The 14121-nt window shown below is 46.7% G+C and overlaps 1 protein-coding gene across 7 annotated transcripts in view; it reads left to right on the top strand.

Annotated features, from left to right (window-relative positions):
- Positions 1-13482, top strand: part of Lin54 (lin-54 DREAM MuvB core complex component) — a 64570-nt gene extending 51088 nt beyond the window's left edge. For all 7 annotated transcript variants that reach the window (XM_063249338.1, XM_063249334.1, XM_003469422.5 and 4 more), the window contains 8 exons: positions 3692-3765; positions 4012-4209; positions 5918-6009; positions 6587-6658; positions 7408-7510; positions 7760-7897; positions 9231-9433; positions 11118-13482. In XM_063249338.1, the coding sequence (XP_063105408.1) occupies positions 3692-3765; positions 4012-4209; positions 5918-6009; positions 6587-6658; positions 7408-7510; positions 7760-7897; positions 9231-9433; positions 11118-11319 (1082 nt within the window). In that variant the 3' untranslated portion in view covers positions 11320-13482. The remainder of the gene's footprint in view (positions 1-3691; positions 3766-4011; positions 4210-5917; positions 6010-6586; positions 6659-7407; positions 7511-7759; positions 7898-9230; positions 9434-11117) is intronic.
- Positions 13483-14121: the final 639 nt, after the last annotated feature.

Genomic DNA, 14121 nt, shown 5'->3' with positions numbered 1-14121 from the left:
CTACTGCAGTTCAGACTGACCTTGAACTTGCAGTTCAAGTCTTACCTCAGACTTGCCTCAGATTGCAGTGATCCCCCTGCCTCAGCCTCCCAAGTGCTGGGATTACTGGCATGCATCACCATCCCTTGCTATAATTGTATTTTCTAATCCCAATTTAAACTGGAATTGGAAGAAAATCTTTTTTATTACATTCTTAATAAGAGGAAAAATGAAATTGGAAGAAAATTTTTTATAGCATTCTGAATGAAGTTGACTTACGGAATCAAGTTTTGTATTCTTTCAGTACAGCACTTTACACAGGGACCGAGAGAAGCCACCGACCCACCGTGCTTAGATGGCATGATGGTGGACAGCAGCGTGTGTTGGTGCTAGTGCATGAAAGGTTGTGCATGTGTTTATGTGTGTGCCGCTGTGGCACACCCACTCTCCCTGTTAGCTCATTAGCAAGTTTTGACGCAGATCAGAAGACTCAGGCAAGTAGAGGATCCCAGCGTCTGTCCTGGTGCTGCCTGTGCTAGCTTCATGGCTGTCTTGTTAGGTGTCTCTCCTTTTTTTTCCTCTCTGGCAGCGCTGCTGTTTCCCCCAGCTTCTTCTCTCCCGTCTCCTTCCACCTTCTGGCCCTGTACTGGGGATAAAGCCCAGGGGCTGCTCTGCCACTTTATATTTTTTATTTTGAAACAAGGTCTTGCTACATGTTGTCCAGCTGGACTTACAGTCCTCCGGCCTCGCTTCCCTCAGTGCTGGGTTTGCAGGTGTGTTTCACCATGCCCAGCTGACCACTTCCTTTTCTTGCATTCCACTGCCCTTGCCTCGCTGCGTTTCCTGTCCATCTCTGCCTCCTTCACCTTGCCTTCTGTACTCCCTCCCAACCCATTGCACATCCGGGCCATGACGTTTCTCTTATATTCACCTGAGTGTGTCTCTTTTTCTTTCTTTCCTGTCCTATGAAAGATCTGAGTACATTTATAGGCTGTCATTATTTTATTGCAACAATAAAATAAATACGTAGTTTTTATTAGAGGTCTCCAATGGGTGGCTCCAGTTCATCAAATGTATTAGCGTGCCTTCCTAAAGTCCTAATGGCGAGAGGCGCATACTTGTCCCAGCTGCGTGAGTCTCAGTGTGCCTGGCTGGCTTCCTGGCAGGGGTGACGAGGGCAGACAGATACCTCACCTAGGAGCTAGGAAGCCTCAGACACTTACTGCCATGCTTGTGAGGTTTGAATGGACGCTGTTGTAAAGAACCATTCAGCTTTCCTGTGAAAGCTGAAAAGTGGAAGATGATGCCAGCTTTAGTGAACACCGCAGCCATCGTTAGCAGCAAACCCCAAAGCCAGGTGGAGGGGAAACACAAGCTGTTGGCTTCATTTTGTGCCCTCCCCTTCCCAAGGCATCAGGGTGCAGCATCTGACCATTAGGTTGTCCTCGTTCTGTGGGCAAGCAGACTGCCTCTGCTTCTTCCCACTGCCTCTGCTTCTTCCAAGGGCTGGACACAGGCAGTGGGCCACACTCAGCAGCAGCAAGCAGTGAGCCTTCCTCTCCCTGGATCTTACTTCAGCTCGGGACTGACCATTGTGTTGGGGGGCAGGTGAGGGTGCGCCCCGCGTCCCCGCCATGTGCTGGGCTCACCATCATTCCTGGTGTGGCCAAGACACAATTGCCCAGCGGTTAGTGTCACTGCACACATGCCTTCGTGTTGCTGAGGAAACGTCGTTCTGGCTCGGCTTGCCGAGGAGAGCTGAGCCAGAGCAGGTGCAAGCTCAGATGGAGGTCAGTGTCCTGCTCCTTTCTCTCTCATCTTGAGGCAGCATCTTGCTGTGTTGCCCAGGCTGTCTCTTTCCCCTCAGCCTCCTGAGTAGCCGAGACTACAGGCATTTGGCACTGTGCCCAGCTTTGTCGGTATCCTGTCCTGCACATTTGTACCCAGCTTCTGTGTCAAACCTTAGTGAGGCACAGTGTATGTATGCACTACAAAATTTACTGTTTATTTTTATTCTGAGACCAGGCCTCACTGAACTGCCCAGACTGGCCTTGAACTTGCAGTCTTCCCACCTCAGCTTCCCAGAGGGCTGGGATTACAGGCATGTGCCACTGCACTGGCTCAGAATTCACCCCTTTGAATTGCAGAGTATGCAGGATTTCCATGCATGCCAGAGCTATGCAGCTGTCTAGCGCTTCTCGAGGCCCAGAGGGGTGCCTGTCCTGCTCTTAGGCCTATCCCATGCAGGAAGCAGCCTTAAGAACTATGCTTCCGGGGCTGGGGGTTTAGCTCAGCAGCATAAGCATCTGCCTTGCAAGTGTGAAGTTATAAGTTCGATCCCCGGGACCAAAAAAAAAAAAAAAAAGAACTACGCTTCCTCGCTCTGGCCTGATCTGTGGGCCAGCACTGACCCCTCCTGCAGGTCACCCGTTAGCTCTCCAGGGCAAGTTTCATCCTCCCTCAGGTTGGCTCATCCTTAAGTCTGAAATTCTCACAGCCCTCACTTTTCTGACCCCTGAGAGCCTTTCAGGAACCACTGCCCGTGCCGCACCTGTCCCCACGCTGCAGCTACCCTCAGCCCCTGGTGGAACTCGCGCTCTTCACCTTCCCCTCTGCATTCCCTCCACTTCTCACACCTCTGTTGGCTGGGCTGCCTTGTCTGCCACCTGCCAGTGATCAGGGCCTCATCCCTGTGTTCCCTACACACACTGTCTGTGATCTTTTTTTTCCTTCTTTGTATTGGGGATTGAACCCTTTGCAGTGAGTGATACCCTCCTTAGTTATTGAGACAAAGTCTCACTAACTTGCCTACGCTGGGCTCAGGGTTCTCCTGCCTCAGCCTCCCAGAGTACTGGTATTACAGGTGTGTGCCATGGGCCCCAGCTACAAGAAAGGTTCCCATACCCCTAATCTCTGCTAATAAGACACATATTCTCTGTCCTTTGAAACCCCACAATTTATTCCCTTCGATAGTATTTTTTTTATTTGGGACTTGCCTGTCTGTTCTGCTAGAACATGATCTGGCAAGCCAGGGGTCCCAAGCTTCAGTTTCCCTGGAACACTGGCAGTAATGCCACGTCTACAGTAATGTCAACCGAGGTAACAGTGACGAACACTACGCTCACAGAGCACTTACTGTGTGTCAGACACGCATCCAATCATTTCCCCTGGTGACCTGCCAGGTCCCGATTCTGTGAGAGTGGAGGCTCAAGCAGATGACCACAAGGGTCCAACTGGGCCATGAGCCCTGGGTGCATGACTTTAGTCCCTGCCTCCTCAGCCATTTGGCCCTGCTGCCTTTCAGTATCAATTCTGTAGGTGCTGAGTTACGCAAGAATAATATTTTCTCTGGTTTGGATAGAAAGACAGCACTTAGAAATAGTAAGGTAAAATAGTGTCGTTCACCAGGCTTGTGAGCTGTGCTTTTGTTCACCCCTTGCTGTGGCTGGACTGACTATTGAATGTGTGAAGCCAATAGCTCCTGAGCCTTACAGACCTCCCTCTCCAGGAGACGGACTGTGGCTGCTAGGTGGAGCCCTCTGCTGGGCGGTGGGCAGTGCCAATGGTACCTCCGCTAGGAAAGAGGGCACCGGACAGATGCTGGGAAGGGAGGCCTTGCGCACTCCCTGCGGGCACCTGGCAGAGCTCAGCCACCTGAGGGTTTGAGGACTGTTTTCTATGAGTCGTTCACGTGTTTTTCTTTTTTTAAAAGCGAAGCCAGTGGTCGTTAATGCAGCCCCAGTGCGGATGTCAGGCCCTTTCGTCCCAGCGCAGGCTGTCAAACAAGTGAGTATCCCATGACTTCTCTCAGTTCTCCCAAGTGGCAAGTACTCTCTAGTTCAGAGTTCAGAGTTAGGTGTAAGAGACTGATACTAATTTGTACAGCTATAAAATTTATTTTTGTTGGGCTGGGGCTTTAGCTCAGCAGCGTAAGCACCTGCCTTGCAAGCACATAGTCATGAGTTCAATCCCCAGTACCAAATGTTTTTTTTTTTTTTTTATGACCACTGAGCACAAAATTTCCTTTTTTAGGTTGTTCCAAAACCAATCAATCCAGCGTCACAGATTGTGACCAGTAGCCAGCCCCAGCAGCGGCTCATCATGCCTGCCACACCACTGCCCCAGATCCAGCCCAACCTCACCAGCCTGCCCCCAGGAACTGTCCTGGCCCCCGCCCCAGGGACGGGCAACGTGGGCTACGCGGTACTTCCGGCTCAGTATGTCACTCAGGTATGTTACCGCGCTGCAAAAAGGAGATTGAGGTGAGGAGGTCTAGCACTACAGTGTTGTCAAACTGTTCAGAAGCATCAAACTTAGGATTAACACGGTTCTTTCTAAAATATTGAAATGTTATCTGAAGCACAAGAGTTTATTTTTGTGTTGTTAGCATTTTGACCCAAGTAAAATTAAAAAGCAGGCATTTTGGAACTGTGTGCGGTTGGTGAACAGGAGGACAGGATGGAGGAGCGGGAGTCGGCCGAGCTGCAGGGTGCTTGGGAGACTGCCTAGGCTCGGCTCGCCCGCGCCTGCACCCAAGACCGCTGCCTTATGTTTGGAGAGTGAACGGTGGGAGGCTTCTCCAGATGCCTGGCCACGGAGACTGGCCACTGTCATAAGCCACCCTTATAGACCGGAGTCACGCACCACCTGGCTGTCCAGGTGTGGCACGCCCTTCGGAAAGCAGGTGGAGGATTTGTTTTGTCATGCAAGGATCAAACAGTGTTCTAAAGTATAGAGGCAACCGGCTCCCATTGTCAGAGAGAAGTGGAGACCAATCCAGGTACTTCAATGAGATGTATGCGAACTAGTGTTCAGGTCTGTTTTGCTTGGCTCTGCTTTGTTGACACTGGGGATCAAACCCAGCAGCTATATCACTGAGCTACATCCCCAGCTCCTTTTGTGTTTTGAGGCAGCATCTTACTAAGTTGCCCAGACAGGAATTGAACTTGTGATCTTCCTGACTCAGCCTCCCAATGTGCTAGGATTGCTGAGATAGGCCATTAAGCCCAACAGATGTTCTTTCAGCTGCCCCAGCCCCAGCCCCACTGCCACCCCCACCCCTGCCCTGACAGTGCTGGGAAGACTGGCACTTCTGAGTAGAGCTGCATCTACAGACCTTTGGTTCATTTAGTCATCGTTTTTGAGACAGTCATGCTAAGCTGCCAGACTGGGCTTGAACTTGCGCTTCTTCTGTGAGCCTCCCGGGCAGCATGTGCATCACCACACTCAGGCGGTATTCTCCTCATTACCTTTCTGTGTTTGGAAATCAGTGGGCTCGGACTGAGCTGGTCTAGAATATTCACCCAGCGTGTGCAAGGTCCTGCTCCCCACCCAGCAGTGCCAGGGAGGGAGGAAACAGGGCGGGAGGCAGGCAGTAAAGAGGAAGAAAAAGGAAAAAGGAAAAATCCCTGTGCAGTGGACACTCAGTTATGCATGCAACCTCGTTATCTATGATTTGTAATTGATTAATGATCAATATTTATTTACATGTAGGGCGCATTTTTCTAACTAGTGAAGTTATTTTAGTATTTTTAGGGTATCCATTTAGAATTTCCTATATAAGTTTTTAAAATTTTCTACAATCATAGCATACTCCTATGAAATAATTTCTTGTATTTATAGCATTTGGTATTAGTGTACTAAAATGTTCATGTTATTTCACCTCTAGTATTAAGAGCTCCATAAAGCTAGGCACAGTGGCGGATATGTATAATTTCAGCACTCATGAGGGGCTGAAGCAGAAGACTGTCTTGAATTAGAGGCCAGCCTGGGCTACATGGTGAGACCCTGCCTCAAAAAGAAAAAAAAAAAAATAGTTGCAGGAAGAATGCAGGTGTTTGTAGGAATTCATTATTGTATTGCTTTCCACTTGGGTGGATGCGTCTGTGCTTCTCTTGATCCCCGTGTCTGAGGCTTAATCCGCCCTCTTTGCATGCAGCTGCAGCAGTCGTCATACGTGTCCATAGCGAGCAGCTCGGCCTTCACTGGAGCACCGGGGGTCCAGACGCAGGCGAGGCTTCCGTTCAATGGGTGAGCGCCTGGCAGGCCTGTGTACTGGGTGTGGGGCGACTGAAATGCAGCCCGGACACCGTGTCTGATGTCCCCTTACAGTGGTCTGAACAGGCCTCCCAAGTACTGTGTGTTTGGAAATACTTCAGACAGACAAGTTGCAGAAATAAACAACTCCAGCTACCCTTTATTCACCAGCTGTGCCACTTTATTCCCTCTCATCCTGAGTTTGTTTCTACACCAACGCCGAATGTTTTTAAGGCACGTGAAGCTCTTGGTTTGTCTCCCACTGGTCGCTGCTCTGGCTCGGCCCTGCAGTACAAGCTGGAAGCTGGGCTGGCACCATCTGTGCTGGGGCACTGTCCTCCCTCAGAGCCCAGCTCTCCCACCACTTCTCCTCGATGTCTTATGTCACTGAAGCCAAGGGTATTGGGGAAACTGAAATCTGTATTTACATAGAACAACACAGCACACTTACTAGAGATGGATATGTTTGTTCAAGCTTTATTTCAGGAAAACATTGAAGATTGGAGATTTTTATAGTTGTAAATAGTTACGTTTAATGGATTAAAATGTGTGTTTCTGTGTATCTGTACAGGATAATCCCATCAGAGTCTGCCAGTCGGCCCAGGAAACCCTGTAATTGTACAAAATCTCTATGCTTGAAATTGTAAGTGTATTTTGTATTGTTTTCATGGTTTATATAGCTAGAGATGCTCTTAAAAATAAATAGAGCTAATTTAAATTCTGAGCAGACCAATTTCGTCAGTCTGAGTAATTTAGACAGAGTGATATGTGTGTGCACATGCAGCAGTGCCAATGGACAGAAATGGTCTGGACATCTTTGTGATGCCCAGGCCATTGGCCAGGACCACACACCACACGATAGGCACCGTTCATGTCCTTGGTGACAAGCAGTAATGACCTTGAGGGGTTTTTTTTTGTTTTTGTTTTTTGGTACCAGGGATCAAACTCTTTGGTACCAGGGATCAAACCCTTGTGCTTGCCAGGCAGGTGTTTATACCACTGAGGTACATCCCCAGCCTGTGACCTCGTGTTTTCCTGTGCACTGAGTGAGACGCTGAGGTGGTGTGGAGCAGCGCTGTGTGTGAGGGGCTCGGAACCCAAAGCAGCACTGCTCCGGCTCAGCAAAGGATATTTTTCCATGGCTCACACTGGGGCGCGCAAAACCCTATCGCTCCCGTGCTCACAGCTGTTATTTATGCTAAGCTTCGGGCCCAAATTCTAGGAATTGGTGACTTAAATTTTGAGCTCGACAATCACCTGGCTACTAGGTGGCACTTGTGTGTGTTTCCCAGCTGCTTCCCACATGCATTATGCACATGTGTGTATATAACTAGCTAGTTACTGGCTTTATTTCACAGTGACTATAGTCTTAGACTGATTTTTACCTTCCAGATACTGTGATTGCTTCGCAAATGGTGAATTCTGCAACAACTGCAATTGTACTAATTGCTATAACAATTTGGAACATGAAAATGAAAGGCAAAAAGCAATAAAGGTGATTTTTTTTTTTATTTATGTGACAAAAACCTAGTTACTCTCAGTTGTTTTGTTTTTTACCGGTATTGGGGATCGAACTCACACCTGTGCATTGCCAGGCAGGCACTTATGCCGCTGAGCTAAATCCCCAGCCCCTTCGACTTGACTTTTAAACCCTGTTGCCTTGTAAAGAAAAGTCAGATGACCCATGAGCATGCGTGCACAGTGCGCGGTGGCTTCAGCGCATTGACAGAGGTCTGTTTGGCAGGCCTGCCTGGACAGAAACCCCGAGGCCTTCAAGCCGAAGATCGGGAAAGGCAAGGAGGGCGAGTCAGACCGGCGGCACAGCAAGGGCTGCAACTGCAAGCGCTCGGGCTGTCTCAAGAACTACTGCGAGTGCTATGAGGTGAGCCCAGGCTGTCGGGGCTGCCAAGCAGAGCCTCGCTTGCTGTTGGAGTCCCACAGTTGGTCCCAGCTTCAGTAAGAGCAGCAGGGTCGCAGAGGCTGACGGGCTAGAGCCTGCCTCAGCCAGGAGAGGCACTCGGTACCGCTATCAAGGGGCTGCTCTGAAATACAGGGCTCAGGCAGCAGTCCGCTACAGAGGGTTGCCCTGACCCAGATGCCCAGCAGTGTGGTCTGTGACAGAAAGTTCTGCCCCACAGCTTGTCTTGTCAGTATCAAAACTGGCGGGAGGGTGTACAGGGTTCCTGGTCCGTGAGGTGACCACACCCATTCTCATTCTAGTGCTGTCACTCACAGGCAGCAGCTCCTTATTTCTGGGCAGCTGTCTCCCCTGGAGGGAGCAGTTGCCCTTCACTCCCAACAAAACACAGCTGTGTATTTCCATCACCAAAGTGTCACACACCAGTCTGGTCAGCTAGTGAGCCCCACTGCTCACCTTGGCTTCCCAGCACGTGGGAAACTTCACTGTGCCTTCTCATCCCGCTTGTCCTCCTCTCGGAGGTCATGCTCCATGGGGACTTCATTCAGTGCTCCTGGTGGAGTAAGACCACCAGCGGTCCCCTGTATCTCAGGTGTGTCCAGGAGTTTGATGCCTATACTGATGTGTTTAAAAAATGTTGTGTAATGAATCCTGCCCAGATTTACCCATTAAATGGTAAAGTAGGATAGCAGAGTAACATTCTGTTAGTGGTGCAGTCAGTGCAAGTACAAATTGCATAAAATCGAAACTGCTTTTGAAAGTAACATCTCCAAGTTCACCAAGCTTTTTATCTGCTCCTGAAATATTTTGACCATTTCTCCTATTTGAGTACTTGATCAAAATAGGCTTATGTTTAAACCATATCATGTAACAGTTGTCATGAATATGTAAATATTAATAAGCAATTTGGGGTGGACCTGCGGCACGTGCACCAGGGCAGGCTGTCCGCAGTGCTCTGCGAGGCCATCACTACCCTGCCCCTGTCACGGGGATTGTATGCTCACTGGAGTGTGAATGGCAGCTTGGCTGGAGCAGCTGGGTACTGCGTGGCTGTCGCTGGTCATACCTTAGTGTCCCATCCACACTCATGGAAAAGCTGTGTCATTCGTAGAGAGGGGAGTCCATGCTCACGGTGGGCAGAGCTGGCAGGAAAGGTCCAGAACGGTGGCTGGCCTTGTTGCAAAAGGTGCTTCTGCCTAATCTTACCCCAGTTGACCACACCGTCTGTTGGCTTGATTGTGGCGTCTGCTTATAGGTTTTGATTTGGAAACTTTCTGTTTCCAAACTAATCTTTTAGGCAAAAATAATGTGCTCTTCGATATGCAAGTGTATCGGCTGTAAGAATTTTGAAGAGAGCCCCGAGAGAAAGACGCTGATGCACTTGGCAGACGCGGCTGAAGTCCGGGTGCAGCAGCAGACGGCAGCCAAGACCAAGCTGTCCTCACAGATTTCCGACCTGCTCACCAGGCCTGCGCCGGCGCTCAGCAGTGGCGGAGGGAAGTAAGTCCACCTCTCCTAGATACTTGCTGTTCTCAGGTACTCCTCGCTTTTGGTAAGCTTTCCTTCCGAGGATGCAAAACCGAGTCTGTACTTCCAGTTGCTTCAGACCTGAGTTTCATATTTCCTTTCTTCTTTAGTTGCTTTTAAAGGAATTTAAGGATAACAGAAAAATCATTGTCAGAAGTACATTCTGCACTTCCAAAATACAAAGTGATCCTTCAACTTGCTGTGCTTAATTTAATTAGATTTCTCCCTATTAAGATGCAATATTTATGTAATTTGAGAAATGCTTATAAAAAGCAAAATTTTTTATAACTTTTTTAGCAAGGATGGTTACTCATATTTTTACATTTTCTTTTTTTTCTTTTTTTGGTACCGGGAATTGAACTTACAACCTCGCGCTTGTCAAGCAGGCACTGGCATCACTGAGCTAAATCCCTGGCCCGTTATTTTTGCATTTTCTTACCTCTTTTTCTGTGCTCTTGAAGCACTTTTCCCATCCTCGGGGACCCACCATATTCTAATGTTGTAGTCTTTTTTTGCTATTAGAGATTAATTTAAGAAATTAAGTGAAATAAGCCCTCTATATGGTATTCCTAAGTTGAAGTAAGATCCAGTGTTTATAAAAGTAAGGCCATTAGCCAGGTATGGTGGCACACATCTGTAATCTCAGAACTCAGGGAGGCTGAGGCAGGAAGATCACAGGATAGAGCCCAGCCTGGGCAGCCGAGAGACTTGGTAAGACCCTGTCTCAACGATGAAAGAAAATAAAAAGGCTGAAGATATTGCTTGGTGTGGAGGCCCTGGACAGTAAAAAACAAACAAACGAAAGGCTTTTTTTTTTTGTGCAAAGTGGCTCAGCTGTTCTAATGACTCTTACACGTGGACTGCACGGTGTGGAGTGGTAGAGATGGGGCTGTGCGGGCAGTTTAGCTAGCGTAGAACAGGATCCTCGCTGGCCTTCCGTAAGCTTTGGGGTGACTGAGCCTGACCTTTATTGGAGATGAAAGGTATTAGTGAAGAGTAAAGCACTTACCATTTGTCCACGTGGGAAACTCCTCATGATAGAAACTCCATGTGGGAACTACAAACATGGAGTTTACTCAATACAATAAAAACGGGTCCAGGATTTAGCTCAGTGGCGTAAGTGCCTGCCTGGCAAGCACAAGGTTGTGAGTTTGATCCCTAATACTAAAAAAACAAAAAACAAAAAAAACTTTTTAAAAAGCCAGTATAAAGTTACATCAGCATTTGTTTGAGTGTTTAAAATCTGGAACTTTGTGGCTTTTTTGGATTAATGATTTGTTGACGGATTGATTTGTGTTTTTCAAGACAGGGTCTCCCCACGTAGGCCAGCTTGGCCTCCAGTTTATGATCCTCCTGCCTTAGCCGCCTCAGTGCTGAGGTTACAGATGTGTGCACTATGGTAAATCCAGTGTGACCCAAAACTCTTTTATTTATTTATTTTTTGTGATGTGGTCTCCCTCTATAATCCAGGCTGGCCTTGAACTCACTGCATAGCCTGGGCTGGCCTTAGACTTGTGGTGGTCCTCCCGCCTCAGCCTCCCAAACACTAGGGTTACAGGGGTGTGCCTCCACAGCTGGTCAGGGTAGAGGTGCTGCAGACTGTGGAGAGGGCCTGGGTGCTGTCAGCATCACCATCTTCTCACAAACCTCATTTCAGGTTGCCGTTCACTTTTGTTACCAAGGAGGTGGTGGAGGCCACCTGTAATTGCCTGCTTGCCCAGGCAGAACAGGCGGACAAGAAGGGGAAGCCGAAGGCTGCCGCAGAGCGGATGATCCTGGAAGAGTTCGGCCGCTGTCTGATGAGCGTCATCAACTCCGCAGGCAAAGCGAAAAGTGACCCGTGCGCCATGAACTGCTGACCCGGGCATGAGGCGGAAAGGTGGAGCTGTACGGAGCACAGGTGCAGGGATGCTGATTTCTGGACATCAGTTAGCACTTAGTGTGTTTTAACTCAGTCCTTGTTTTTCCGAGACCTGAAATTATAATACCGAAAGAGAAGACATTTGAAATGAGGAAATTCATACATTTTAAATCCTAGTTAATTCTGCTTACACCCCTTGTAAATTGAATTTTTCTTTTTAATTTTTATTGTAATATATAGATTTTTAATTTGCTTGAGTTTCTTTTTTTTGTTTGTTTTCTTTTGGTCTCTTTTTTGAGACAGGGTTTCACTATGCAGTTCAGGCTGGCCTCGAACTCACTTTGTAGCCCAGGCTGGCCTCAAACTCACAGTGATCCTCCTGCCTCAGCCTCCCGGCTGCTGAGATTACAGGCATGTGCTACCATGCCTGGCTCTGCATGGGTTTCTTAAAAATTAGATGTTCTGTCTTTGTGATTCTATCAAGAAAAAGAACATTTTATAAATTATGGAATTTGTAGCGTGTGGTATTGTATGGCTTTGTTCAGTAGGAAAGTCAAAGCAGCCTTGGGTGTGTACAGTCATTCTAGAACATGTGCAGCTCAGAGGTCTGCATACATTCTTACAGAATGTATTCAGGTGCACTTGTGTTCAAAAAGCACTCTTTTTAAGGAAAACCAGCTTTTTAGGCTCGGTTCTGGACTATCAAAAGAGGAAGCAATCCCTAGGCAGAATTTTAAAATAAAACTTCTTTTTCACACACATACACAGATGAAGGGATAGTGGCGACTTTAGCAGCTGTGCCATGTACTCCTGTCGCGAGGAGTGGCCAGGAGTGCTCAGAGTCTCCTCTTCCTCTCAGGAGGTGTCGTGTGTGGGAATAAGTTGTCAGAGTGCTTACTGGTCACTCGCAAAGTGAGAGGTGTGTGACAAGGTACAAACATTAGAGAGCCTCGTGTAATCATTGAGCATAAAGTTAGCTTGGGTGGAGAATAAGGAATGCTGAAGCTGTAAGACATGAATTTAAGGAAGCGTTTTTCTCTCTACAGCTCTTGTTGTAGATTGAAACTTTGTGTGACTTTCACTTGGTTTACTGAAGCAGGTCTCCTAACAGAGCTTCAAAATTGTAGTGGAATTTCTTTTTATGAGGGAAGTTTACAGTGACATTGTTTTTAGCCAGTGGTTTGGGAAGCAGAAGGTATGTGTGTTTTCGTGTAATTAGTAATTACATTTTCAGTTAACTATGAGTTTAAGAGCCTGTGGTAGTAGGACTCTTGATTTTATGACAAAACCATGCTGGCATTCAGACATTTTGTTAGGTACTTTAATCCTCAGTAATTATCAGTATGTATGATTATTATATTTCCTACAAGGACTCTATAGTTGTATGTATTAAGTGTGTATATATGTTCATATGAACATGCAAGATACAGGCAATAGAAATTAAGTAATCCAAAAGAGGATTCTGTTATTCATTAAAGTATCCTCCTTTTGAAATTTGGGTTTATAAAAGTATAGTGCAGTAACTTTAAATGTAGATAGTGCAGACGTTCTTAGCACCTCAATCTAGTAGGCCTAATTAAACTTTGTATAAATGTAAATTAGTGTAAGAGGATAAAATAATATCTAATCAAGTTATTTTTCAAAAATTTGCAATAAGTTTTTGGTCTAAACCTAAACTTTGTTCATTTTGTATATATTCTGTGTTAATTCTAATTGCACCATTGTGATGTGTATTTATATACAGTGTGCAGAAAATGTGAAATTCTGATTACAATTGTAGATTATGTATGATGACATTGCTTAAGAATGTTTTGCTTGTAAAAATCTGAAGGTGCAATCAAATGCTACTAGCTCTGATTTCCAAGAGGCTGCCCCCAAAGCATCGGGCCTCCCTTCTGTGCAGTACTCACTACACAACTCTTTGTATTGAGACATTTGCATCAAATTGCTGAACCTGATTAACAGCCACACTCACACAGCCCTCGTAAGGACTATGTGGGAGTGTTGGGTGTGTGACTTTTTAGCTCTATTTCCATCCCAAGATAGAATGATTATGTTTATATTTACTAGAGCTATTCAAAGAATACCCTTTTCTATATTGTAAAAACAGACAGGAAAGTAAATCATACAGAAAATAAACATTTATACTATTCTGTAAAAAGAGTTTTGCATTTGTTCTTTAGTTTAATAGCAGTTTTAACCATTCAATATGTAAGAAACTTTGTAATTTATCTTGATTTTCAAGAAAGTTTTGTATTACTCTGAGACCATACAACGAAAAAGAGAACTCTGGCCAGTTATTATTCACACAAATTTGTCTTCGGGGGCTTTTTGTTTTTTTTATTTTTTTTTAGACAGGGCCTCACTCTGCAGTTTAGACTGTCCTTTAACTCACTGTGACTGGCCTCAAACTCATGGTGTTCCTCCTGCCTCAGCCTCCCAACTGCTGAGATTACAGGTGTGTGCCACCATGCCTGCCAACACAAATTGCTTTGAAATGAAAAAGAATCTTTCTTCTCCACTTTCTTCTGAGAGAGGAACTGCATCCTTTCCTCCTTACAGTGCACACCCTCCTCAGTTCCTGGGGGAGATGAACCATAAGAATCTTAGTGCAAGGCCACAGCCCTAACAGTGAAAGAGTGGTGGGGCACACAAAGTTGGCTGCCCGCTGTTGATACTTAATCATTGACATTTTCTCAGTCTCGCGTCAAATGTGAATAAAATGCCTTTAGAAAAGCTGCTAGGGGGCTGGCTTTAGCCCAGCAGTTCCTTCAAGTCTGGCTTCCCAACCGCCTGGACT

This window comes from Cavia porcellus, unplaced genomic scaffold (assembly GCF_034190915.1).
Source record: "Cavia porcellus strain 051 isolate PalLab524CR breed Dunkin Hartley unplaced genomic scaffold, mCavPor4.1 scaffold_5, whole genome shotgun sequence".
Taxonomy (NCBI): Eukaryota; Metazoa; Chordata; class Mammalia; order Rodentia; family Caviidae; genus Cavia; species Cavia porcellus.
The sequence above is the reverse complement of the archived record's forward strand: the minus strand, read 5'-3'. Positions and strand labels throughout refer to the sequence as shown.